The following is a 27319-nucleotide window of genomic DNA, read 5'->3' as shown; positions in this document are numbered from 1 at the left end:
CAGTTTTTTGGAGCATGTGTGGAACTCCAGGCTCATTAGGCCAGGAGAGCTCTTTGTGCAGGTACATTTACACAGGCTGACCCAGATACTGTAGTGAAAGGTGCCTTGATGTACAGAAAATGTAGATAACTACAAAGCCATCATTCTCTAAAAGGAAAGTGCAGCAAACCAAAACATTTTGACACGTACAGTTGGCATCAGCTGAACTTTACAAACTCACGTGTCTCATCCATAGAGAAAACCAGTTCCTTCCTAGCAATGGCTCAAGCTTGGCAGTACAAAATTAAGATTACAAGTCACATATCCTGCTAGCATTAAAGCAGTCTTTATCTACAACTCTAGAATTTTTTTTTCCCATTCATGGAAAGACTGGTTGCTTAGAAATACAGACAACACAAGACAAACAAGTGCCAAATATCTGTTTTCTAGGAAAAGAAAAATATTCCACATGTATCATAAGCTTCCTGAGAAAGATCTCTGTTTTCTCTGCTTTGTTACACAATGTGAGAACCCAAAACCAAGAGAAAAGTTTGGTCAGTACTTTCTATAGTTAGATCTAGAGCCAAATAGAAGCAAAAGAAATTTTTTCTACTCTCTGCTTTATGTACAAGCTCATTAAGTTTTGTACACTGGAAAATAACTGATAAACAAGATAAATTCTGTAAGAAAAACCAATTGAAGAAATTCCATGGAAAAAATACTGTTGATACTTTTCATATTGATCAGCTAATACTAATAACTGTTCATACTGATCAGCTAATTTTTGTAGGTATTATTTTTGAAGGTGTTGTTTCAGATCATGCAGTGCTCTCAGTAACTTTTTTCTTTGAGTGGCTCTGAAAGCTCTCAAAGTTCTGATACAAATTCCCAAGCTGGTGTGGTGGACAGGAAGAGCATGGTTTGGAAGAAAAGGCTGATTATGTGCAATGCTGAGTGGGAAGAGCAAGTATTTATAAACAAGCCTGCTCTGAAAAAAAGTATCAACAGTATTTTTTCCATGGAATTTCTTCAATTTGTTTTTCTTACAGAATTTATCTTGTTTATCAGTTCTTTTCCAGTGTATAAAACTTAATGGGCTTGTACATAAAGCAGAGAGTAGAAAAAATTTCTCTTGCTTCCATTTGGCTCTTGATCTAACTATAGAAAATATTGACCAAATATTGACCAAAAATTTTGTCTTGGTTTTGGGTTCTCACATTGTGTAACAAAGCAGAGAAAAAAGGGGTTTTCTCAGGAAGCTTATGATACATGTGGAATATTTTTCTTTTCCTAGAAAACAGATATTTGGCACTTGTTTGTCTTGTGTTGTCTGTATTTCTAAGCAACCAGTCTTTCCATGAATGGGGAAAAAAATTCGAGAGTTGTAGATAAAGATTGCTTTGATAGCTAGCAGGATATGTGACTTGTAATCTTAATTTTGTACTGCCAAGCTCAGCCATTGCTAGGAAGGGTTGAGATGGGACACGTGAGTTTGTAAAGTGCAGCTGGTGCCAACTGTACGTGTCATTGTCATGGACTGGTCAAACAGGAAAGGTGACTTGGCTCTTGTGACACTTCTGATCACTTCCACTGAGGAAATCTTAGTGTGCCTGCAGAAATCATTTTGGTTCTTTTGGTCAGAAAGGAGTTGATGATTTGCCCAGCAGTGCTGTCAGAGATGCACAGGACAGCTGTGCTCATTGTTTGAGTGCTGCTGTGTCTGGGATTGCACTGGGTGTGACAGCGGCCTCAGAGCAGCTCAGCTTTGCTGCTGCAGCCGGGCAGGAGGAGCCCAGGGGGGCTGGGAACCAGAGCCTGAGCCCCTGCAGCGCCTGGGGCTTGGCTGGAGCTGCTGCTGCTCTCTGTGCTCACCCTGGCATCCCTGGCAGGGTGAGTTCACCTCCATCCCTGCTGCCTCTGTGTGGGACCTGGCCTGTGGCACCTGGCTGGCCAGCAGGTGCTTTGGAGTGCAGCTTCAGAGCTGCTTGCTGTGTCAGTCAGTCAGTGTGTTGCAGATGTGAGTTCTTTGCCTTTTTATAATGGGAGAAATGCTAATTAAAATGTGTAGTTTGAAATCCAAGTGATAGTTTTCTCAACATCTCTATATGGACAACATTGCAATCTTTGTTTTCTGCAGTTTCAGCATTGTGAAGGAGCTGGTGAGTGCTGCTTTCAGGCAGGAGATTGCAATTTTAAACCTCATGTTGCTGATTTATTTCAAACACTGGTGGGTAAATAGTCAGTGAAAAGATAAGTGTTACTATTTAGCAAGAAATAAGTAACAGTGAAAACAAAGAACAAATCAAGTTTTACAGTGTGGAAATGTATCCAAATGGGGTTGTCAAAGAATGTTTAGAATAATAGTGGAATCCCCTTTCATGAGGCAAGGAAAGCTCTTGGGATGCTCTGTGGGGAGTGATCCCACACTGTCATGGGGTTATTTACTGTGGCTGTGGTTTGTTGATGTATTAAATCTGTGATTTGTTACTAACACTTTGGTTTCATGGTGGTGACACTGCAGAATTGCACAGCTTTTTAATTGAACATTTGCAGTAGTAATGCCTGATAGTGTACAGTGGAACATTATGGTGTTCTGCCTTGGATGTAGAGTGCTGGTTGGAGACAATCCAGCTAGACTCAGTAGTGCTCTTTAATCCATACATTCCCTTTTGGGACCTTGATGTTTATTTATTTATTAATTTTTATTATTGTTCACTAAGTCCTGTGATCCCTCCTGTTGTGAGGTGCCTGAAGGTCTCTTGTGAAGGAAAACAGAGCTTTGCTTTCCTCTTTGGAATTCCATTCTTGCAAAATGTATCATTCCTGGTGAAAGACAGGGCTTTGTGTTTGGATCTCTGTAGATAAACCTGAGCTGTATTTCCCCCCTTTTCATCTCATAATTATTTCTTGGAGACAAAGGAGAAAATCAAGGCAGAGATGACGTGGCCCTGCTGTTCTGGTGCAGGCAGGCTGCCAGAGCTTCCCTGGCCCATGGTTTGGGGTTTGGTGGTGCTGGAGAAGCAAACATCACCACGTGTGCTTCCCAGCACAGACAGCTGGCTCAGCCCCACATATTTCTGTGTGGGCTCAGAAATAGGCAGGGCTGTAGAGACAGAGCCTTTGCTAAATAGATTTCTGTGTATTGAATATTGCCTTGAGCAGGAGCTGAAGGGCTGTCCAGGGGCTCACATTTTACACTGGTTTGCTTTGAGCCTGCTCCTGCCAGAGCGTGTGTGTTACAGAGAAATGTCAAAGATCATTTTCTCTCTTTCTTTATTGTTGGTTTGTTACTCCCTGTTTGTTCTTTTTCTCCTGCTGGAGCTGTGCAAGCTCCTGCATCAGGAGCAGAAACAAATCGATGCTGAAGGGAATGGGTTGCTGCTCTCACGTGGCTCCCTGTGCTGCCCAGGCATGCACAGCCCAGGGAGGCCCTGAGTGCCTCCTGTGGCTGCCATGGGTGGGCAGGGGCTTGTACCCAGTGAGAGGGACCTGTTTGCTTGAAAATGTCAAAATCTGCAATTTTATCCATGATGAAACTTGAAGCTGTAAGGCAGGAGGTAAGGGGGAGCCATCTTAATAGCTCACTGCTGTGGGAATGTTAATTGGGAGTCAGAGTTTTGCTCAGTTATTTGTCAGCAAGTGCCAACTGTGATACAGGAATATTTGCCTTTTTGAGAAGAAGAGGTACCATGAGATGTTTTTAGGGTGTGTGGAGTTACAAAGGCCTTTGGTAAGGTTTTGTGAGGGGAGCAGATAATGCTGTGTACAGTTGCTCTATGGATTTCAAACTTGAACAACTCCATGGTTTGGTGTGGTGGGTATTTTTGGTGTGGGTTTTTGTGGTTTGTTTGTTTGTTTCCCCTTCCATCTGTTATGAGCTCAGTGAAGCTGTAGGCTCCCTTACATTGGATAGACACGTGTGTATTTCAGGTTTAGGTTTGCCTTGTCCATGGATATTGGTTCTTTAAGGAAATGGCTTCCCCTGCTGTTGGTGGCAGTTGATTTGTGCACCATTGTTCCATGTAATGGTTGAAATAGTTCCCGTGCTCTACACTCAGGAAGGAAAACAGCCCAGCATTGCTTGCCTCGTTTATCTCAGGGCTGGCATGCCAGGGTGAAGGCTGCTATGCAAACATAAACTCACACTGTTGTTCTTGGCTTTAGGACTAACTTGCCTGTGTCTCAATGCTTGTGTTTTATGCAGGGTTCAGTGGTCTCAGTTTAAAGGCTATTTTATTTTCAAACTGGAGAAAGTCATGGATGATTTCAGAACCTCAGCTCCTGAACCAAGAGGGCCCCCCAATCCAAACGTGGAATATATTCCCTTTGAAGAGATGAAAGAAAGAATCCTGAAAATTGTTACTGGATTTAATGGGTATGTATCCTTTGTTTTCTATGATCAGGATAACAAACATATTTCCCCTGTTTTTAACATAGTAGTTTGTCCTGTCTCTGTGACTGTTCATTTTGCTTCCTTGCATAGATGAGCAGAAGCAAATGTACACTTTGGAAATACATTACAGTAGTTTCTGAACTTTATTGTTGTGTCACTGAATGAAAAGTGTGACATGTGACATGCTGTGCTGACATTCACTTTGTTTTTTCAATATGTGTTTAGTTTTTACACAGTGCAGTTCAAAGAAGTATCATATTACTGTGTGCATTTAAGAGATTAAATAGACAGTCCAGTCAGACTTCTTTTAGTGCATTTTGAAATACCAAATGGACAGAGGTCTTCTGGTGTTCAGTTCCTGATTGTTTTGTGGCTTTTGAAGAACCATGCTGTGAGAAGCAGGGTGTGACCAGGGGGCAGAGGTGTACCTGGGCTGGAATTACTAAATTATGCCAGATTCAGATTTCTAGCTGAAGTGATACTGATGAAGGACATGGGGTGTTTGATCTGTTGATGACAGTGTCCTAGATTGAAATGTATCTGTGCCCTTTGCTGGTTTCCTAATTTTGGAAGTTTTTGTTTCCTTTCAAATAAAGCTCCTGATGTTTTTGTCTTATTTGGTGTGTCCTTTTTACTAGCTTACCTACTATTTTTGTTGTTAAACTGGATTACAAACTTGCCACGAGCTGAGTCATCCTGCTTGTGGTGCTCAGTGCTTGTTAAGAGACTTTCAGCATTTTTCTCAGCTTCCTGATAAATGGGCATGTTCTAAATCTTGCCTTTCCTGATACTCTGAAATTTCAGGTTCAGGGGCACTACTGACATGTCCTTAGTATTGTATTTATCATTTAGACTGTCATTGTTCCATGCTACTTCATTTATTTGCAGTTTAGGAGTTTTAAGTCAGATCTCCTCTTCCCCCCACGATTGCTCTCATGTAGGAGACTTCTAAGAATGTGAAATTCAGCTTGTTCTCAGCTCCCCAATATTTACACCGGGCTGCTTCACTGCAGGAATTTCAAACCAAACCTATCCTTTATGCTCGAGTGTGCCTCTGTCCCGCCTCCCCCAGCTCTTTGTTCATGTTCCATTGCCCACAGAATGGGTCATGTTCTCCCAGGGCCAGCTCATGAATGGGCTGCTGTTATCTGCTGTTGTTCCCAAGTGCACTGAGCAAACCTCTGCATGAGAGTCTGGAGCTGAGGCTGTGCCTGTGCTCTGTCCATCCTTAGCTGGAGCTCTGCTCAGCTGCCTCATGCTCTGCCCTGAAACTGCCGGGCTCAGAGCAGGCAAACTGCACCCATCAGTTACCTTAAAGGAAATAATGCCTGGGCACTTTCAGGAGCTGGGACTGCAGAGTAAATCCTGTAACCCCCACAGGGAGGATGGGATTGGAAAAGCTGAATCACGTCAAGATCTGTCCAAAAAGCAGCAGCAGCAGCAGGTTTTGGGTTGTGTGATTTGTATATCCAGGCTGCTTTAGGGCTGTGGGTGTCATTTCGGGGTACCAGGGCAGACAAGGAACCTACTTGAGGTGACTTTATTATTGGGACATTTTATTAGTGTTTGTTTAAGAGAGAGGGAAGGAGTTCATTCAAAGTGGCAAATTTGTACAAACTTCTAATTTGAGTCAAAGAAATAACACAATGAGAGTGACCCCTGTTTTGGGCATTTCTAGCTGAAGTGCCTTTAAAAAAAGCACAAACTGGCTGTTTTAATCTGTCTGTATCTTATGTGACATGGTGTCTTCACAGGTCTGCCCAGCCAGATTCTCTTCTTAGTTCTCTTACAATTGCTTTGGAGTAGGAACTTCTGTCATTTTTTTATCCTTTGTTAGTGAAACAAGGAAGTTCCAAGTTCTCAGTTATTTGGGATCTCTGATGACAGAGAAGTTTTCACAGCATAAATAAAATAATCATAATCCACATTTCATTTTTGGTTTTTTTCCCCCTACAATTTAATATAGCTGTTCTAAATAATGTTCCCAGATCCCTCTTCAGTTCTGTCCAAATGAATTTTTGGTTTGTTATTCACTCTGGACTGTAGTGCTGGAAGTGCAGTTTTGAGTGTGTTGGTATAGAATTTTAAGTGGTTACCTTAGATCAGGACTATTCATGCAGCTCATGTGCTGAGCTAATTGAATTTCTGAGTATTTACAATCAGTTCTTGTACTGCTCACAAACTTGACATTGGTGTTCCTTTATAGATTTACACCAATTTAAATTGCCTCTCTTTTAAAATCACCTTGTTGAACTATTTTAAAGCAATAGTTTTTCACCAGAAAGGGTTCCTGAGGTGAAGTTAACTTTGGGTTTTGTCAACTAAAAGCATTTGTAAATGTTGAAGGAGTTCTGTGCAGAGGGGTGATTGTGTGACACCGGGTGCCATCTGCTGCTCAATGCACGAAGTTCACTTTGCTGGGAAGAATTTGGAGGGAAATGAGTTGGCTTTTCCTTTTTCTTTTTAACTTATTATATCAGAGAGTTTAAAAAAAAAAAATAACCACCACAGCTTTACAGCTTTTCCTTCTGGAGTTAGTTGCAGGCTGCACAATTCTTGAATTTTCTGTTGTACTTGGGGAATTAGCACTGCATTGATGTTCCAAAACATTTCATGTCACAGCATTCCAGGGGACCAGTTAAAAGTACAGCTAAACCCAAATTAGCCAGGCACTGATTTCCCAGCATGTCTTACAGATCTGACTGGTGGAGAATAATTTAAAAATCTGTATGTTTTTGTTTCTGTTGAATAAATGGATTTTTGAATGGACTGTATTCTATTAAAAAATAGCAAAATCTCTTCAATTATGAGTTTCCAACCCAAAACCAAAATGACCATCACAAGAAATAGTAAGATCAATTTAATATTTTATCTATATGGAAATATGAAAAAATTGAGTAAATTCTTTGTGATTTAAAAGAAGGCACTGTGCAGAATCTGAATATTGTGAGTATGGACTTGATCTTTAAGGTCTCTTCTAAGCTTGATAATTTTATGAAGAATTTGGGTGTCAAACATTCCTGGTTGACCAATGAAGAGCAAGGGAAGGGAAATTAATAAAGCCAGAGCTATTGCCAAGCTTAAGAGCCTTCATGTAATAAACTGAATTAGAAGGAACACTTGTTCCTGTGGTTTTTCTGGTTTGTTGAGGATTAGGACTTCCTCAGTAACATAATGTACAGGCAGTTCTGGAAAACATAATTAAATTGTTGATACTTAGTCACTCTCTGAGTTCTGCTGCCTTTTAGTTCAAGTGCAGTGTCATGTGGGATGATGAATTGGAGCTGTGCTGACCTCTCTGCACTGAGCTGCTGCAGATCTGGGCATCTCTAATGTGCTTTTAGCTAATGAGCAAGCTGGAGATCCATGCTGTGTTAGCTGCTGACACAGGCTGGAGATCCCATGTACTGACTCCCTCAGAAAATAACAAATGTGCAGTTTGGACAGAAATTTACAGTACAGGGATGGACACACACACATACTTGTCAGTCAGGATTGATGCTGCTCTGGATTTGGTGTCAGTTGTATTCCCAACCATGACATGGTTCATAAATATTGTATTGTACCAAACATTCTTCTCAGATAACTTTTAAATGCTTATGGCTTCAGCTTCCAATAGTTAACTATAAAAATGTGTGGTACTTCATCATTTTACTGAAATAATTTGGACAGAAATTTGTTAAAATGTGACACTGAACTTGGATTGAAAGTGTGTGACACCTCAGGTAACTGGGAATTGTTTGTAAAGTGTTGCTTGTCTGAAGGCTCAGTTTCTCATTTCACCAGGGATGAAACTGAGTGCAGAATTGTCAAAACCAAAAATGTGTTTATGTGGTTCCTATGGGCCTACACATCACTTCTTCTTCTTCTTCTTATTATTATTACTACTTATTTTTCCTGATCTGTTCCTTGATAGATGAGTGCATTGTCCAGTTGTAGCAAAATAGATTATTTGTAACAGCTGAAGTATAATGGTTCCACTAATTCCAACATTTACTGCTTTTTCTGTAACTGTGTTTTGTGAAACCTGAAATAAACTACAAGTTGAGACTTTTTTAGCTCTAGTGTGTATGACTCCAATTTGTTTTGAATCCCTTACAGTTTCTGTTCTGTGTATTGGAATAGTACAGTCAGAAAGTTTACTGTTGATGATCTGATTTCCTTTTCATTGTTTAAATGAATCCTGTGAGATGTGGGATGATGTGTTTAGGATTCTACTTGGGTTTTGTGGTGGTGAGCACAGGAAACAGCTCTGTATGAGACAGGAGAAAATAAACCCAGTATTGCTCATGGTAACAAATTTCAGTCCTGGTTTTGTTCCTCCTTCTCAGTTAGGGGGAGAAACTGATAACGTTGTTGCTTCCTAACAGTTGTACTTATAAAATAAAATTAAATTGTTACAAATCTATTTCATTGCAGCATCCCCTTCACTATCCAGCGACTCTGTGAGTTGCTGACAGATCCTAGGAGGAATTACACAGGAACAGACAAATTCCTAAGAGGTGTGGAAAAGGTATGTATTTCTGTGAGAGAAAACACAGCTCCACAGTCACAGGCACCACTTAATAACTTCCCAATTGCTCCCCAGGCTCTGCTGCTTTCCCTGGGGCTCAGAGCCAGAGTGCACCCAATGGCTGCTCTTAAATGTCTGAGTTTGTTTCATGCCTTTCAGCAGCAAAAAGCAATTTAAAAATAACTGCAGACAAAAATGAATCTCAGGGCTGCAATTGCTGTGTTTCCCAATCACTGTGCAGTGCTCCACCTGTAGTTTGTGCAGGGTGCCAGTTTTTGTATGGAGTCCTTGTTAGAAATACCCTGAATCTTTTGATCAGGAATTTCCTCCCTCCCATGTTTGGTTTCAGAGTAGATCCAGAGGTGAGGAAGGGAGGCCCCTTCCCTCCAGTGTCCTTTGTTTCAGTATTTAAATCCTGTGCTGTAGCAGAGTGTGCCTTCAGAAGGGCACACAGGTGTCTTACCTGGCTTGTGTCAGAGCGTGGGATCCTTCAGGAGCCAGGAAGAGACTTGGAGAATGTGGTTCCACAACAGGATCCTTCAGCATTTCTGAATGCTTTGTTCTCCAGAGATCCCTCAGTTAGAAATTACAGACACTCAGGCCTGAGGATTAATGTGCTGGACAGTAACAAACTGAATAAAATCCTGAATTTTAGTGTAATGATGGCCTGACCTTGTCAGAGGGAGCAGAGGTATTGTAACAGATAGGACCAAAATCCTGTGACTCTTAAAAGTTCTGGAATGTTGTCAGGAGCTGAAGCTTCTGTTTCTGATCTCCTGATATGTTTGTTTGTATATTACAGAATGTCATGGTTGTCAGCTGTGTATATCCATCTTCAGAGTGAGTATAATCCTCTTTTCCATGGAACTTCAAGCTTGTGTTGGTAACAGGGAGGATGCATGTGTGTGTCTGATGTCCCTCTGTTGCTGTCAGTAGTTGTATCTAAAAGCCAAACAGGCAGAGTTCAGCTTTTGTTTTCAACAGTTCAGTCAGCAGGGATGGTGCCTGCAAGTGTAATAATTTGGGAATAAATAAAATCCCTTGGGGACTGACAGTGGGGGCTTTGTAAGATTGGGATTGGGAAATTGTGTGCAAACAAGCTTGAAGTGATTTAAAGTTCCTTTATTAATAACATGTTGTTGTTCTGTTTGTTAGGAAAAACAATTCCAGTAGTTTAAATCGGATGAATGGTGTTATGTTCCCCGGGAATTCACCAGGGTACACTGACAGGTGAGTTTGGCTCCAGGGGTTCATTCTGGATCAAAGCAGTGGAGTTGTGGGAATAAGCACCCTTAAAAATGAGGTGTGAATGGGATACTGGGGAATGGGGACAGAGGAAGCATGAGCACGTGGGCCATGTACTCTGTATTTTGATCTCTCTTAACTTCATTGTTATTTAAATTCTTTATCAAATCTGCACATTGCAGGCAAGGAACGTTTTATTAAATATAAAACAGCAATGCCCTTCATCTAATTTTTAGTTCTGTTGATCTTTTAAAGAAAAGGTATAACTACTTTCTGCCAAGTAGGAACAAATGACCTGGCTGAAAGGCTGGGTTAACTTTTCATTATTATTTTTAAAGATCGAATGTAAATGGCCCTGGGACCCCCAGACCCGTGAGTCGGACGAAGGTTTCCTTGTCAGCTCCCATGACAACCAACGGTTTGCCAGACAGCACAGAGCATAAAGAGCCCAGCTTGCAGCAAACAGAGGAGAAGAAACACAGGTTTGTCAGGAGGAGTGTGTTTGAAGCTCATGTTTTTTTATTTATGTTGTAAAAATAGTTTAAAAAAACTGACCCTCTAAGGGATGCATAATAGAGTCTTAAATCAGGAGTGATGACTTTGAGGTTTTGTTATGTAGAAAGTGGAGCAAATTCTGTTGTTACTACTTAATGTTTTTAAATCAAAGGAGTTGCTACTCTTTTCTTAAAGTGTGACAAGTTACAGAATGTTTGTCTGCAATAAAAGCTACATTTGGTTTTGTTGCTTGTAGTGAATCACCAGCGTCTGAATCAGAAGGTGCTCAGAGCAGCCCTGTGAAAAATAAGCACTCTGAGGATGATCCTGCAGAAGCTGAAGGACATGAGGTAAAAAGACTTAAATTTGACAAGGAAGGGGAAGCCAGAGATGCACCAAACCCAACTGCCTCCAGTGAAGTCTCTTCAGGCATGGGGGAAGAGACAGAAGCATCCTCTACATCTCAGGATAAAGAAAAAGATGCTTCCTGTGCCAGACAGCACTGTACAGAGGAAGAGGAGGAAGGTAATTCAGATTTCACTGTCTTCCTTTGCTTCCAAGGAATTGGGATTTTCTTTGCTGGAGACCAGTACTGTGGGATGGCTGAAGGTCTGCAGTTGTGCTTAAAGAAGAGCTGCTTGTTCATACTTGAATTTTACATAATTTAGCAATTCTGTTCTTTTCTTTTTCCTTGGTTCTGTGCTCAATTTGAAACTTACACAGGGGTACTTAAAATCTTCGGAGGCCATGAATTAGACCAGGGTGCACCAGGAATTCAAGAATCCCTGTGTTAGGCTATCATCAGGTGTTCTCATCCTTTCTCCAGAATGGGGATGGGTCACAGCTCTGTTTATCTTTATTAATTATGGAATTTATTTAAATACAGATACAAATTTATATTCTTCCACTGAGGAGGCTGAGCAACAATATCTCCACATCCTATTGGAACAGTAAAAATTATCTCTTTGTAGGGCAGGCTCTGTACATAAGTTAAAAAAAAGTAAATAACTGCAGTTAAGGGACTAATTCATTTTTTACATATTCTTCAAAGTTTACTTTGAATTATTTTTGTGGCTCATGTATTTGTACAACGTTCCTGTAGATCATGATGGCTGCACACCTGAAACAGCCGTGGCTTCATAATTTCCAAAAAACTGCTTCTGAAAGCAAGTGGAGGGTGTGGGGATGCCAGAAAAAAGTTACTTCTTAAACTTTTTCTTTATCCAGTGAAACGTAATTAAGTGAAGCTACCTGTTAAACAGCATACCTTTTTTTTTATTGTATTTTGGGATAGTTTGGATATCCTGGCAAAGGTGGCTCTGACTCTTTATCTCTTCTAATAAAAGTGGGGTTTGTCTGTTTTTCCTGTCCTTGGCTGTGCTGCAGAAGTTGTGCTCAGCATAGCTTGGAGTGGAAAGGAGCATGGTGAGGGTGTGCTGGCAAACCCCTTGGTGACACTGTGCTTTTTGTTCCCAGAGTCCTTCACGTCTCCCAGGAGCGTTGGTGCGGACAGAAAGGACCCAGCCAAAGACAGTGACTGCTCGAGTGTGGCTGAAGAGAGCTCTGAGGAGAGCAGTGCCATGGAGGAGGCTGAGCAGCCACGGGCACAGAAGGATTTGCACTCAGCTGACAGTGACACCAGTGCATCTGCCCCCAGTGGAGCTGGCTGCAGTGCCACAGAAGAGCTGGGCTCCTATGCCAGTGAAACTCCAGAGAACTCCTCAGAGACCCCGATGGAAAACAGTGATGAAGCCACAGAAGCTGCAGATGAACCTATGGAGCAAGACTAATTTAAATAAACTTAGAGGCAGTATTTTCCATAAGGCTCCGGTTTTACACTGTATAAATAATTTTATGTAATAAAGTGGACCTTTAGTTTTACAAAAAGAAGCAGGTTGTAAAATAAACTTCTCCATGGATTGAACCTTGAAAGAGTTGTACGTGATAAGAACTGTGAATACCAGCTCCTTCAGGTCCTGCTTACCGCTGAACTTTCGTTTGGTCAAATCAGTGGTTTGTGTATAGTTTTTTTTATTTAGAATAAAAGTTTTTAAACTGGAAGGTAATTTTAATTTTGACAACTTTTTTGGAGATCACCACACCTAGTTGTATGTAAGCAAGAAAGCTTTTTGTCTTGTCTTTTTCTGACAGCTCTAGCAGTTACTTCATATTTTGGTTACAGTTTCAACATTTGACATGTGAAATTCGGGGTTTCAGGCTGGTTTCCGGATTTTTATTTAAATACACACCAAGGAACCTTCTGTTGTGTGTTTCAAATGTGTTCCATTTCACACACACATCTCCACACAGCATGTACCCTCGTGTTCTAAGGGGGAAAGGGTATATTTTTCTGTTTCTATAAAAGATAAATACAGCAAATACTTTTTCTATAGGAAAAGACTGAGTTCACCTCTCAAGGCACTTTGCCTCTGGAAAAACAAAACACATGAAATCTGGCCCATATGAAACCCTGAAAATACTAACATTGTTGAAAACACCAGAGTAAACACATTCCAAGAGAACTGTTCCAATGACAACATTTTTGTATACTTCTGAGGTGCCTGAGTGAAAGGAGTTCATTTATTTATGAGAAAATGTGCTTTATGTTGAGAACGTTGTAATCAAAACATTAGCTTAAACTTTTGTAGAAGAAATGTTTGAAAATAAAATACCTTGGAAGAATTGAGCAGGTATTTGCCTTTTTGAGTGCTTCTTGGAGCTTGTGAATGTTGTAGAGAAGTCTCAGAGTTCCTCCAAGGTTTGCAGGTGGCATCGGGCTGACCACACCAGGGATGGGAAGGATGGAGGTGTGACCCTGGTCATGTTCCTGAGCTGCAAGGGTTAGGGGTGCAGAGGAATCACCACGATTTGTATAACATTTTGGAAGCGAACTAAATATTTTTGAACATGCTACTTTGACAGCCAGTGTTATGTTTTTTTCAAACCAGCTCAAAGCACAAACTACTGCTTTAAACTCAATATTTTCCAGTTCCCATATTTAAAGACATGCAAGCTGCAACCTCCCAGTCACAATTACTGGCTGCCAAATTTATACCTGTTTCTTCAACTGTACCTTTTTGATATTTAGAATTTTTAAATTTCTGTAAAGTAGATTTTTTGTAGATTGTAATGAGTGCTCACTGCCATTGTGAAACGGTATATAATTGTATAATTTCTGTGTGTAAACTGAATGCTTGGGCTTTCAATACAGTATTCATATAAAGCAATAAATATTAATGTTATGAAATATCTGAGTACATTTTTATCACACTTGTCCCTCTTTGGTTTTAAGTTCATGTACCTGAAGTACAAAAATGACCTCTAAAATGCATGCTGATAGTTTCTTGTACTACATGGTCTGCTTTGTATTGTTTGGGGGAAATTTAGGTTTTGGTTAATACCAGAATTAATTTGGCTCAGTTGGACTATTTATAAAGTAATTTCTTGCTGATGTTACCTATCAAGTTGTGAGCAGACAGGATTCAGGGAGACGCTTGCAAAAAAAAAATAAAAATCTTCTTGATCGAGATCCCCTTGCAGAAGGAAAATTGTACTTTGACTCATTTTCATTGTGCTGAAGGGTTGGATGTGTGTTATCGAATTAAAGGACTGAACCAATATATTGAAATTAGGAAAGTTTAAGAATATAGTGACATCTTACACTTCTTTTTTTTTTTTTTTAATATTTTGCCAATGAGAAAATTTTAAAATTTCTAAGTTTAGAGATTTCTGAAATTTTCTTTAGATTGTTTATTTGTGACGATATTGTCAATAAACTTGTTCTTTAAGCACCTGTGACCTTTCCAGATGTTTGTTTGAGCAGCTTTAGTGCCACTCCTGCAGAGACCTGCAGAGGGATTTGGAGGTATGGATCCATTTCTGTATCTGCAACTGATTTTAAAGACTAATAAACATTGAAATAATGCTTCAACCTCACAGCAAAGATCTTAATCCTAAATGTGCACCCTACATTTAATGAAATCTGGTTTAAATTCCCTAATTACACACCCCAGAGCACATGGCTTCAGACTGGGAGTGGGGAAGAAAGTCCTGACTGATGATGTTGTGGCTGCCCTGGATCCATGGAATGTCCAGGGCCAGGTTGGGCCCTGGGGCTGGAGCACCTGGGACAGTGGGGGTGTCCCTGCCATGGCAGGGCTGGCACTGGGTGGGCTTTAGGATCCTCCTCAACCCAAATTATTCTGGCACTCTGTGATCCTGTGTTTGCGTACTCCAAATGGAGTGTTGTGCTTGGAGGAAACGCGAGGCTCAACCAGCGTGTGCTTGAGCGTGTTTGTGGGTGGGGTTCCTATAAAAAAAAATGACAGAATAGAAAGTGAAATGAAATTTTTTCTTCATAGTACAGGGTTGAAGTCAGCACTTAATTCTGCTCTTGATACTTAAAAAAAAGAGAAAAGTTAAAAAATCATTTCCTTATGGTATTCAAGGTTCTCTGTCAGCCTTGATTTTTAAATGTCAGGGAACACTTGCCTGAGGGAAAGCTTTCTAATACAGCATGGATTTGGGGTTGTAGGGACTGGATTTGGATTTAAAATGTTCAAAAAATCTCTGAGTTGAGTGAATGGAGCAGAGGTTGTTGGATTTCAGGGTTGATTTATGGGCAGCAACTTCTGCTGAGAGACCACGCAAGGGCATTGCTCCCGGTGGGAGAGGTTTGCTGTAGGACAAGTAAATCCTGGAATCCTCCTGTATCCCAAAGGGAGCTGGGGACAGCAAAGCCCACGCGCCCTGGGGCTGTCCTTGCCTGCAGCTCCCTGCCAGCACAAAGCTTTGGGAAGGGATCATTGCTGCTCTTGCATTGCTGACTGGCTCCAGGACTGACTGGGCTTTCTTTGGAAAATCCTTTTGGATCTACTCTGGACTCCCACAAAGTGAACTTTTTTTTAATACAAAAATTGTGTTCTGGAGGTTTCCAAGGCTGGGGCACCTCTGCAGCACCAAGTATTGTTTTTAAACATTTCAGCAGGAAATACTCATAGCTGGAAGAGTAAATTGGAATTGTGTTTCAGTTGATGCCTGGCCTGGGGGATGCAGGAAATGGGCTAAAATAATCTGCTTCAGCCTGAGAGTTGTTTTGTGTGTGTGCTGTCCTTTGCTCAAGCAGTTCACTGAGAAGCTGCATCATGACTATCCTGGGTCTGGTACAAAAGAATCAAGCTTTTATTTTTAGCTTCTTTGTTAATTGTATGTCAGGGGAAAATAACCACCCCTGGATAAAAGCCTGATAGAGTCTGGGTTCTGTGAGTTTTCTGTTGCAATAGTTCAGTGGCAACACAGGGATTTATTAAAAATAAATAGATTTTTTTTTGCTAGAATGGATGCCTTCTATTGACTGCAACTGTACAGAACACCCTTCTGCACTCCTTTGACATTTTTCATGCATACAGTGCACTTCTAGGAAGAGTTTAAAGGTTATTTGCATCTCTGTCTGTCTCAGGTTGTGTTTTTCAGTGAGACAAGAGTTACAGATTGCTGCTGGCATCCCTCCATTACCAATGGGAGGCCCATGTTGTGTAACTTGTAAACTCTTGTTAATCAACTTTTCATCCTCATTCACCTCAAGGACTTCTTGAAGTAGTTCTATAATCCTGTGGGAAGCAAAATACGGGGTGTAAAAAGAGAAGAGAGAGAAAGCAGAGCTGAGTGGGCCAGCAGCACGATGGGTGTGCTGGGACAGCACAGAGGGGACAGCGGGCCCAGCACAGCCTGGCCTGTCCTGGCAGGGCGGTCACACAGCCCAGCACGGCCATGAGCGAGCAGGAGGATGAGGATTCCTTGGAGAGGTGAGAAAACTCCTGTGCAAACTCGTTCCCATGCCGGGAAACCCGGGCTGTGGAGCTGCTCCGGACACGGGGCAGAGCAGGAGGGAAAACTCGAGACGCTGAGGGAGAGGGGTGATGGAGAGCGGCATTCCCTGGGCATGGAGCGGGGCATTTCCCGGGAATGGAGAGCGGCACTCCCTGGGGATGGAGAGCGGCATTCCCTGGTGATGGAGAGCGGCATTCCCTGGGCATGGAGAGCGGCATTCCCTGGGCATGGAGCAGGGCATTTCCCGGGAATGGAGAGCGGCACTCCCTGGTGATGGAGAGTGGCATTCCCTGGTCATGGAGAGCGGCATTCCCTGATGATGGAGAGTGGCATTCCCTGGGGATGGAGAGTGGCATTTCCCGGGAATGGAGAGCGGCATTCCCTGATGATGGAGAGCGGCATTCCCTGGTGATGGAGAGCGGCATTTCCCTGGGGATGGAGAGCGGCATTCCCGGGGGATGGAGCGGGGCATTTCCCGGGAATGGAGAGCGGCATTCCCTGGTCATGGAGAGCGACATTCCCTAATGATGGAGAGCGGCATTCCCTGGGGATGGAGAGCAGCATTCCCTGGTCATGGAGAGCGGCATTCCCTAATGATGGAGAGCGACATTCCCTGGGGATGGAGAGCAGCATTTCTCGGTGATGGACGAGTCCCGCTGCTGCCGGAGCTCAGGGCTCTGTTGGGTTCAACATTTCGTGCTCCAAGGGCAGGAAGGGCCGGGACGGGGACGGGGACTGAGAAAGGACAGGGACAAAGACAGGGACAGGGACGGGGACAGGGACAAGGGCAGGGACAAGGGCAGGGACAGGGACGGGGACAGGGACAAGGACAGGGACAAGGAGGGGATGCGCGGCCGGCAGAGGCCGCCTCGGGAACGTGGGATGTGTTGGGACATCACAGGAGCTGCCGCAGCAGCGCTGCCACAGATCCCTATCCCGAAACCAAACCCAGGAAGGTCAGGCAACCTTGCACATTACAGAAACCAGGGTCTCCTTCATATTTTTTAATCTAGCCCCTTTAAAATTCCCAGCTTTGCAAACTTTCCTCTCAAACTTCCTCCCTGGTTTCGGTGGGAGCCGAGCCGCTCCTGTGTTAATGCCGCGGCTCCAGGAGATGGAGCTTTAGAACAGACAAACATCGCACCGAGGGAAAACGGGCACGGAGATGCTCCAGGAGCAGCAGCCCCAGAGATGGGAGGTGCAAGAGTTGTTTTGCTTTTCTCCCGTCCTGATTTGGAAGGACGTTAAGGAGATGCTTTGTTCTCCGTCCCTGAATGGCTGTTCATGGGGGAGACAGACACACAGACACTCCTGCGGCACCTGGCGTCACTTATCTGCCTGGGAATCTCGGCCAGGAGGGACAGTCCCTGCCACAGGGCCTCTCTCAGGCGCTTTCCACAGCCGGGATCATCCCTTTGGATGTTCTGCTGCTGGGGAGTCTCCATAAATCAGCCCCTGGTCGGTGACTGCTGCACCCCTCAATTTATTCCAGGAGTGATTAATGCAAATTCCCCAATAATTTGAGGAGCAGGAGGCTGGCACATGTTTTCCTTGACAAGGTGATTGGGCTAGAGGGGGATGCCCAAACTTGATTTTTTCCTTGTTTTCCTGGGCCAAACAGACAACTTTTGATGCTGTTGAGTTAGGGACAGAAAGAAGATTCCAGTCTTCAGGTGGATCAGAAGGTAAAAGTGTTTAACGAAAGTAACAGATCTTTTTATAATGTGACTTGCTAAGGTGATACTTGATTAAAGTAGAACCATCTCACACTATTAGTAAACTATGAATAGCTACAGAAAAATAAATAATAATTGTTTAAATTCTTTAGTCTAAGTTTCTCACAGTATCTACACAGCTTCCCAGGATTTTCCTGGGAGAACTGTGTCTCTGTTTAGAAGACATGTAATTACTGCAAACTTTGACTCTTCTCTTGTATGAGGGATAATCTTAAGTCATGTGGAAAAAACATAATTCTGTTATTATAAGGCTCTTCTCTCTCTGTAATTGTGTAATTTAGAACAAAATTCACTTTACACAGCAAAAGAAATGCCTCATACTCCCGGTGCTGTTGGACTCTCACAACAGATCTGTGTGTCTCAGAGCCTTACCAGCTTCTTTCTACTCCTGGTCTTTTGATTATTTATTCCTTTCTGCATTCTCTTTGACTGGTGAGGAGCTGCGTGCCCTGCACCAAAGGCCTCCTCCTCCTCCTCAGATCTCCCTGTTTGCTACAACACCCCACAGAAAATGCAGCTCTGGACTGTGTGATCCTGAATGGGGTTGTTCTCCAAGCACAGGGTTTGGCTTTATCAGGACATTACTGCAGAGCTCTCTGGGGTCTCCTGCAGACCCTCACCGGGTTTTCCTCAGTCAGGGAGAATGCCTGAGGCACAGAGAGCTGTCTTGCATATCCGTGTGTGACTATGGAGAGATGGGACCTTTTGGAGATAACTTACTCTAAATAACCAGCCTCTAAACACAAACATTTTCTTCCCAATCATTTGAAGTGTTTACAGCGGGAATTTCACCTTTATGTAGTTTTAAATTCTTACAGCATTTTAAAATGATAACAGGGACTTTGAATTTAGGAAATGTATGGATCTAGCAGGGCAGGGCCCTGCCTGTGGCCATGGGGGAGGAATTTGCACTTTGTGCGTGTGTGATATTCTCTGAAGAGCTGCAGCTCAGCTCCAAGCACAGCTCAGCTGCACTGCTGCTGCAGGAATCCCTGCCTGGAGGGAATCCTGCACTGGGGCAGAGGTGCCAGCAAATTCCCCTCCCTCAGCAGGCTGCAGTGCTTTGTGTGGCTCTGGCTCTCCCCTTTCCCCAAATAACTCCCCGGGGTTGTTTGGCCAGGCTGAGCTGAGGGCAGGGCAGATGTTCAGAGCAGCTGTGCTGGGGGAGCTCTGTTGGTGATCCCTGGACCAGCCCGGAGGGGTCAGCCCTGGGATCTCTGATCAGGCAAAGCCACTTGCAGACAGGCTTGGCAGCAATGCAGAATTAAGCCTGACAATGCAGAATTAAGCCTGACAATAAAAGCGGCATTTAAAACTTTCTCTTCCTCCCAAGTTTCTCTAACTGGAGTTCCAAACCTTGGCACATTTCAAGGCTTGTGATTTCTTCCATAAGTCATAGAGAGGGAATGTTTTATACAACTGCATTTGAAAGAGAGGCATAATTTTATGTTGGAGTCTGATGCTTTGGAAGCATTTATGTGATGGGGAACTTGTCAGCTGTGGCTGCACAGCCTCCCTTTGAGTGGCTGCTTGTTAAAAGCACCACCCCAGAGCAGTGGTTGCACTCTGGACAGCCTTGTGCACATCTGGTGTCTTTTAAGCTTGTGGGAAGACTGGACAGCTTTTGTTTTCCCTTTTATTTATTTATTAATCACCATTGTTTAAGTTTAAGACAATCTTTGTAGAAGTGTAACAAGAAAATTATAATGCAAGAGAAAGGTAAAACAGAGAAAAGGAGAAACTGGAGGTGGGTGAGGAAAGGTAGAGGGAGAGGGAACATTCTGTAGCAGAGTGGGAATCCAGATCTTTTACCTGTGAGTACAGAAGGCTTTGCTTCCCAGAGCTCAAAGCGTGAAATGGTGTTTAACATTTCCCTGTCCTTAGCCATCAGCTGGCTCTTCAAAGCTTCTGAGTGTGCCTGTGTGGGGTTTGCTAATCTAAATCTGCTGCAAATGGATGGAGGAGCTGGTTAACTTCTTGTGTGAAAGGTTATTCTGTAGCCGAAATTGCTTTAGGTGGCTCAGCTGTATTTTGTCAATAAAATGTGCCATCAGTGGAGGAATTGGCAGTAAAGCTGCTCCTGTGAGCTTGTAAATGGGAAGCACGTTTGAAGGGCAGCCACAGAGTGTTTGGGAGATGTAGCTGGCAACTGTATCATCACCAAGGCTGCCTTTTTTCTGGATTCAGAATTTCAGTGTGTTTAATTGCAGTGGGCTGATATGATTTACAGCCTGGACGTGACTCCTCCATCTCCTCAGGAGGCTGTAAAGTGAACTGTGGGTTCAGTGCAGTGAAGGGCAGGGGAGAGGGCACTGCCAAAGCACTCATGGTGTGCTGGGAATAGACCCTGTCACACCCCTGTGGGGCACGGGGGCCGTGTGGGGGCTCAGGGCACCTGGCATTGAGTCCTTCTCATGTGGGCACTTGGGATGGGAGCAAAGGTCCTGCCCTGCACTCACTTCAGCAAGTTTAAATGTTGATTTATATTTCCAACATGACCACATGGGCCAGGCTGTTCCTTAGTGCAGCTCCTCCTCCTGAAAACACAATTAATTAGTCTTGATAATAATGCTGGAGACTGATGCCTTGAGCTTTTCTTCCTAATTTTAAGAGCAAGAAATGATGGGCATGACAATAAGACAGTGTCCTTCTTGGTTCTGAGGCAGTTTTGTGTGACCTAAGGTGAACCAATTTTTATTTAACTTTTTTGTATGAATTTTTATATTTTTAATTTCTATAATTAAATATTTAATGATAAATATTAGATAAATATTAGATAAATATATCTTTATATATAAATATATAAATATATATCTAACTAGATGAAATTAGATAAATATTAGATAAATATATAAATATAAATATAGAAATTCAATTTAATTTCTATAATTAATAATTTAATTAAATTAATAATGAAATTAATTTAATAATTAAATTCATTATTTTAATAATTTTAATAATTATTTTATACTTTTAAACAATATTTTTAGTTTATTATTTTTATATTTTTATATCTTATTTATATCTTATATAATATTTTATATCTTTTATATTTTTATATGAACTTTTTATTTGCCCACTTGCTGCTTGTTGTACTTATTTGGGCTGTATTGAGTGGCACCTACATGTTTTGCTGCACACTGTGATAATGCAATGAGGTCTGAGTTTCATTAGGGTTTTCAGGTGTTGTGGCAGAACAGGTGAGCTTGAACAGCATTTCAGCAGAACTTATTTGTAAAGGGCTTTGCCCAGGAGTTATTAAAGAGCACCAAGCTCTGGTGTGTGTGGAGGGAAATAGCAAAATGTGTTGCTGGAAAGTTCCAGCTGCTGTGATCAGCTCCACCAGGGTGTTTGCTGCAATCCATGGGGCAGCAAGGGTGCCCTGCCTGTACTGGGAACCTGGCCCTGAAATCACACTCTATAACTAATTCTTAGCAGTGTTTAGGAAATGATGTCATTATCTGACAGCAGTATGAAATCTGCTCTATCTGGGCTGTGTGAAAGCCTCTCATGAGTCAGAGCAGCGCTTTGTGTGAGTCTGGTACAGAGAAATTCAGGGTCACCCTTGGACACCTCTGCAGAGGTTCTGTGGCCCCATCCCACAGGGTGGGTCTGCACCAACAAAAGTGATTTTTGGAGCTTGTTACCATTCAAGGCAAGCTGAGAAAGGAGCTGAGCTGCCACTCAGGGCACAGGGCTGGGATCCTGTTTTCCCTGGGAACACAGATGTGCCCAGGCTTTGCTGTGGCTCTGTGAATCCTCCCTGCTGGAATTCAGTGCTGGGACAGGGCTGGCTTTGATGGAAATGGGAATATTTTTGTCTGGGGTGCAGAGGCTGTCCCACCTCTGGCTTTCTCTGCTCTCCCTGTGCTGAGCAGCAGCAGTTGGGTACTCTGGGACACAAGATTTGTTGGTTTAGCCTTTTTCCAGCCTTAGCTCTTTATTGAAGAGTCCTGAGCAATGGAGATGCTCTGGGATCTGTCATCCCAGCAAGGTGGTTGTGCTCAGTTTGGCATTTTGGAGATAAAAAGACAGGATTAGGGAGCAGCTGTGTTACCTCAGTGCAGGGAGGGGAGCAAGGCTTGGGTTTGTGAAAACTGCTGGGGGATTGAGTGTCTGCTTAATACCAGGCAACCTAAAACAAAAATGATGTGGATCCAGACCAGGGAACTGACTCAAGAAACATGGAACTGCTAAAACAAATCCTAATTATAACTTTCCACAAACCTCAGGAAATAAACAGGTTTGTTCTTTGCAGCTTACATACATATATTTTTATCATACAAGCATTTCATGATTTTTCTTGTTACAGCTGAGTGTAGGCTTAAGGAGCAATACAATTCACATATTCAGTTTATATTCATGAAGCACCTAGCAGCCTCAGCCAGAGACCAGGGCTCTTTCAAATGAGATATTGTGCAGGTTTCTAAAGGAACAGTGAAAAACCCTCCTACCACACTCTGCACTTTATCAGCTTCCTACAGCTTCAGACCCAGGCAGCTTCTGTGGGTTCACTGGAGGCTTTAATCAAATGTGAGGGATGTTATGTGGGAATATCAGTTGAGAAATTAGCTTGGTGTCAGCAGTTTTGCCCAACATGGGGTCGTTCTCAGCTCTTGCACAGAAGCAGCAGCAGGTCTGGTTCTCTGCTGGGGAGGAGAAGGAGCCCTGTGAAGGTGCAAGGAGAGATTTGGTGGGGAATTTACTCACTCACAGGGCAGGGTGCTTCAGAGGCACTGAGAGGGGTGGGCAGGCTCTCCCAAAACCCACAGGATCCCACAGCAGTGCTGATAAAATGGGCGCAGAAGAATTGGTATGTTAGCTGTGGGTGAAGCACTAATTATCTCTAGGGAAGTGTGTCTGGAGAGCCAAACATTGAATTAGGCTGGATCTGGTAGGCCCTTGGATTTCAAATTCTGGATTTATGGTGTTTTGTCTCATTAGGTAAAATAAAATTGGAATTTATAAAGAAGATCCAGAGTCCAGGGTTTTGAGCCTCCTGGGTGAAGGCTCTTGTAGCTCACAGTCAGTGAAAAATGACTCTTACAGCATCCACAGAAGGAGAATTCCTTGATGTTGGGGCAATCTGTTGGTTTTGATTGGTGAGTTAGTAGATATTGCAGGCTGGGCTGTGTGTCTGGGTTGATATTGCTGTGCCTGGCCAAGCAGGGCTGGGTGGGGACCAGGAGGGAGCACAGAGCCTTGGCTGCAGCCCCACTGCCCCTGGCCAAGGGACAAAGCACAGAGATTAATCCATGCCATGGAGCTGTGCCATCCCGAGCAGTGCATTGGATGTTCTCTGCGTTTTCCTCTCCCAGAAAACCAGGTCCATGGCAGGACAGGATTCTTTGTGATCCAGAAAAGGCTTTTCCAGCCAGCTATGCATTGGTGCTTTTCTTTTGGCCTGAGGAAAGACTTAGAAACATGAAATTTGCTACTGTGGTGCTCAGGAAATGGATTCTTTTTCTTCTACTCCTCTCTTAATTATAAACCCTAGATAAATGTACATTTTGGTATAAATATTACTAACGTTGGCAGTAATGGAAGGTGAGCCTGGCAAATGTATCTATCAAGCCATTTCACAAGGTAATCATTTATGAACATAGCTCTATTAATTTGTTTAGTCAGATGCAGAGAAGCAATAAAAGTGATTGACTAAAAACAATTAAAACAGTAAAAGTAAATTGTTGTGTGCATTAAAACCTGCTGAGCCTGTCAGATGAAAATTGTAGGTTTAAATGTGAAAATTAAAGCTATTGATTTTAACTAGTGTGTATGTGGCTACAGAGTTCTAATTTGTTCTATTTTCCTTAGCTAAAAGTTGCTGAGACAAGAATAAAGACAATCCTGAAACTCACTCCCAAAAAGGCACAAGCTTTCAAAAAGACATATATGATAAATATTTGTCTTGTCTTGGGAAGATGGGAACGTTGTTTGGAAGACTTATCTTAAATCTTGACACTGCAGAAGTGAATATAAATATTTACCAATAATGGTAACTTATTGTACTTCAAAGAAGGTGAGGAATGAGACAGAGGCATGAGAGAAAATACAGCAGTGAGAGAGACCAGATTAGAGGGCTTCTTGCCTAATTTATGTGTGATTTTATTGTCGTTTTATTTTTACGCCTCACAGTAAATCTTGCATTTGGTGAACTATTATTTTTTAGTATTCAATTAAAATGGTGGCACAAAGAGAGGCTGTATCCAGACAGGTATTTAGGGATAGGGGTTGGGAATGAGGGTCCAGCCTGTGCCCAGGGCTTCAGGCACTCAGGAAGGGCTGGGCCAGGAGCCCACTGAGCCAGGGCTTCAAACAACAATTAAAGGTGTTGGATTGCCAGGCCTTGGCAACAGCTTTGGTGTTTGCTGGGTCCCCAGGAGGAGGTGAGAGATGACAATCTCACTCCATGTCCTCAGAAGGCTGATTTATTATTTTATAATATTATATTGTATTAAAGAATGTTGTACTAAAACAATACTAATTATCTGCTGGGGGAGTGTGTCTAGGTGTGTCTGGAGAGCCAAACATTGAATTAGGCTGGATCTGGAGGGCCCTTGGATTTCAAATTCTGGATTTATGGTGTTAGTAATATTTATATATTAGTAATATTTGTATTAGTTATAAATATAATGAGTAATATTTATATTAGTAATATATATATTATTTTATATATACTAATATTATATATATTACTATAGTATTACTATATATTAGTATATCTAGTAATATTATATATATAACTATTATATAGTAATATATGTAATCTATATATATTACTATATATAATATTAGTAATATATACTACATAATATAATATTACTACATAATATCATTATGTATGTATGTATGTATGTATGTATCTATCTATCTATCCATCCATCCATCTATTTGGGAATATTTTTATTAGTTAGTAATATTTATACCATAAAGAAAGAGGATACAGACAGAAGGCTTAACAAGAATGGTAATGAAAAACTCGTGACTCCTCAGAGTCCAACACAGATGATGGTGATTGGTCATTAAATAAAAACAATTCACATGGAACCAAACAATCACCTGTTGGTAAGCACTCTCCAGGCCACATTCCAAAGCAGCCAAATACAAGAGAAGCAAATCAGATAATTACTATTTACATTTTTCTCTGAGGCTTCTCAACTTCCCAGGAGAAGATCCTGGGAAAGAGGATTTTTCCAGAAAATATCACGGTGACAATAGGCCACTGTATTATTTCCTCTTTATATCTCACCCCTCTAGTCTGTACAATGTGTTATTGGATAGTTAGCTACTTTGATCGATAGACAGAGGCTTTTTAAGTCTTGCTTTGAGGAGTGTAAAGCAGGTTTTCCAACAGCCCTGTTTTCTCCCTCTTTAGGAAGCAGACTGAGAGTTTCTGTGACCTACAAACACTGAATCTATCTAGACTTATGTGAGAGATGGGGAAAGTTTGAATTTTTCTGCGTGCTTGAGCAGCCCAGAGTTCCCAGGCAGTGTTTGTCTCAGTGGGGGATTTTTGAAATGAAGAATTCAGATACTGGGGCTGATTCATCTGAGCTGTGTGGCACACCAGGAATTCTTGTGAGCTGTTCCCCAGATGAACTCCTGTGAGCCTGTCCTTGCAGCAGACAGCACAGTGCAGGTTACAAGGAATTTGCAGCCACTGCAAAGCTCTGAAGTGTCTCTTTAAGTTGCCAAAACATCCAGCTCTGAAATGTCTCTTTAAGCTTATAGAAACACCCATTTCTGTCAGCATGCAGCGGGCAGCACGTCAGGGATGGTGACACTGAAATGCCAGCGAGGAAGGAGTGAAACCTGCCTGGTTTTAGGCAGATGTTTGGTGCTTTTTGGGCAGCAGCTCCATCACCCTGGTTCAGCAGGAGCACTGGGTGGGTTCAGACAGGGGCAGAGACCCACAGGGGTGGCTCTGGGCAGGTGTCCCCTCCTCCAGGGTCCCCACAGGGGTGGCTCTGGGCAGTCACAGGGGAGCTGTCACTGGGGTGTCACCTCTGGGCTCTGCTTCAGCAAAGCTCAGGAGCATCTGCTGAGAGGCTTTGCTGAATCGAGTTCCAGCAAAGAAACTTGTCAAAAGAGTTTTACCTCTTCCCATGCAACTGTCAGGGTGATCCTAATCCTTCCAGAAGCTTCTGTGGGAAGTGTGTTTTCCTACTGGCGACTCTCAATTCAAGGAAAGGTTTTTGTATTCCAGTTGTGAGTTAAGCCACACTAGATTTTTCTACTTCAAGATTTTAGATTGATACTGTTTTCCTTGAAAATAACAAGAAAACTTTATTTAAAACACCATTAAGCCTTTGTGTCACCTTGATGCAACAGCATGTTTATAAAGGCATTGCCTTCTGCATCTTTATCATCTCCGTCACAATCTCGGCGTCTGAAGAATTTTCATCTGAAGCAGAGACTGTGAGGAAGAAGAGGAGCAATGACAGAAAATTAAGCTAAAGCAATTTTCTGGCGGAGCATGTTCCCTTTGTTTTAAATTCTTGGTAATAGTGCAAGTGATGACTGGGAAATGCGGCGTTCAAACGCAAAGGGGAAACAAACCAGTATCCCCAGGAGCTGAGTGGGTCTCACTGCTCATCCAACAACTCACAGCTTACTCCTAAAGTAGTTTTACCTCATTTTCCATTAAATAATGGAATGCACTGCTCAGGCAGTGAGCCTGCTAGACAATGAGGATAAATGTGTGGCCACAGATGGACAATAGCTTTCCCCAGTACGCTAAAACAACAAAGTGAGATACTTAAATTTTATGGCCTTACATATGTAGTCGTTGTCCTGACTGTGCATTTTCATATAAATAATAATTTATTCACACCAATTTTATTTTCACCAGCCCTAAAATTCAATGTGTTTTATGCTGAGCATTATCACAGGAGGAAACTATTCCCCTGAGGGCAGGAACTTAGTGAATTTTCACATAAGCACCAGAGCAGCATTTCCTTCCTCGTGGAGACTGCAGCATTCAGCAATTCCAGCCCTCCTGGGAGCTGCTGTGTGGCACCTTTATAGCAAATAATTGGAGTAGTGATGCTCCTGTGTGCTGCTGCTGGCAATGCCACCCTGGGCATCTGAGGCAAAGCAGGTGGGATTCTGAACTCTGGTTTAAGAATA

The 27319-nt window shown here is 42.5% G+C and overlaps 1 protein-coding gene across 1 annotated transcript in view; it reads left to right on the top strand.

Moving 5' to 3' along the window:
• The window catches only part of PPP4R2 (protein phosphatase 4 regulatory subunit 2), a 28178-nt gene extending 14308 nt beyond the window's left edge, over positions 1-13870 (top strand). Inside the window, exons 3-9 of the mRNA XM_064724238.1 lie at positions 4184-4354; positions 8792-8885; positions 9688-9725; positions 10041-10115; positions 10469-10612; positions 10882-11150; positions 12102-13870. Coding sequence (XP_064580308.1) covers positions 4184-4354; positions 8792-8885; positions 9688-9725; positions 10041-10115; positions 10469-10612; positions 10882-11150; positions 12102-12415 — 1105 coding nt within the window. The 3' untranslated portion in view covers positions 12416-13870. The remainder of the gene's footprint in view (positions 1-4183; positions 4355-8791; positions 8886-9687; positions 9726-10040; positions 10116-10468; positions 10613-10881; positions 11151-12101) is intronic.
• The last annotated feature ends 13449 nt before the right edge of the window (positions 13871-27319 follow it).

The sequence above is a fragment of the Zonotrichia leucophrys genome, chromosome 12 (assembly GCF_028769735.1).
Source record: "Zonotrichia leucophrys gambelii isolate GWCS_2022_RI chromosome 12, RI_Zleu_2.0, whole genome shotgun sequence".
NCBI classification, from domain to species: domain Eukaryota; kingdom Metazoa; phylum Chordata; class Aves; order Passeriformes; family Passerellidae; genus Zonotrichia; species Zonotrichia leucophrys.
The sequence above is the reverse complement of the archived record's forward strand: the minus strand, read 5'-3'. Positions and strand labels throughout refer to the sequence as shown.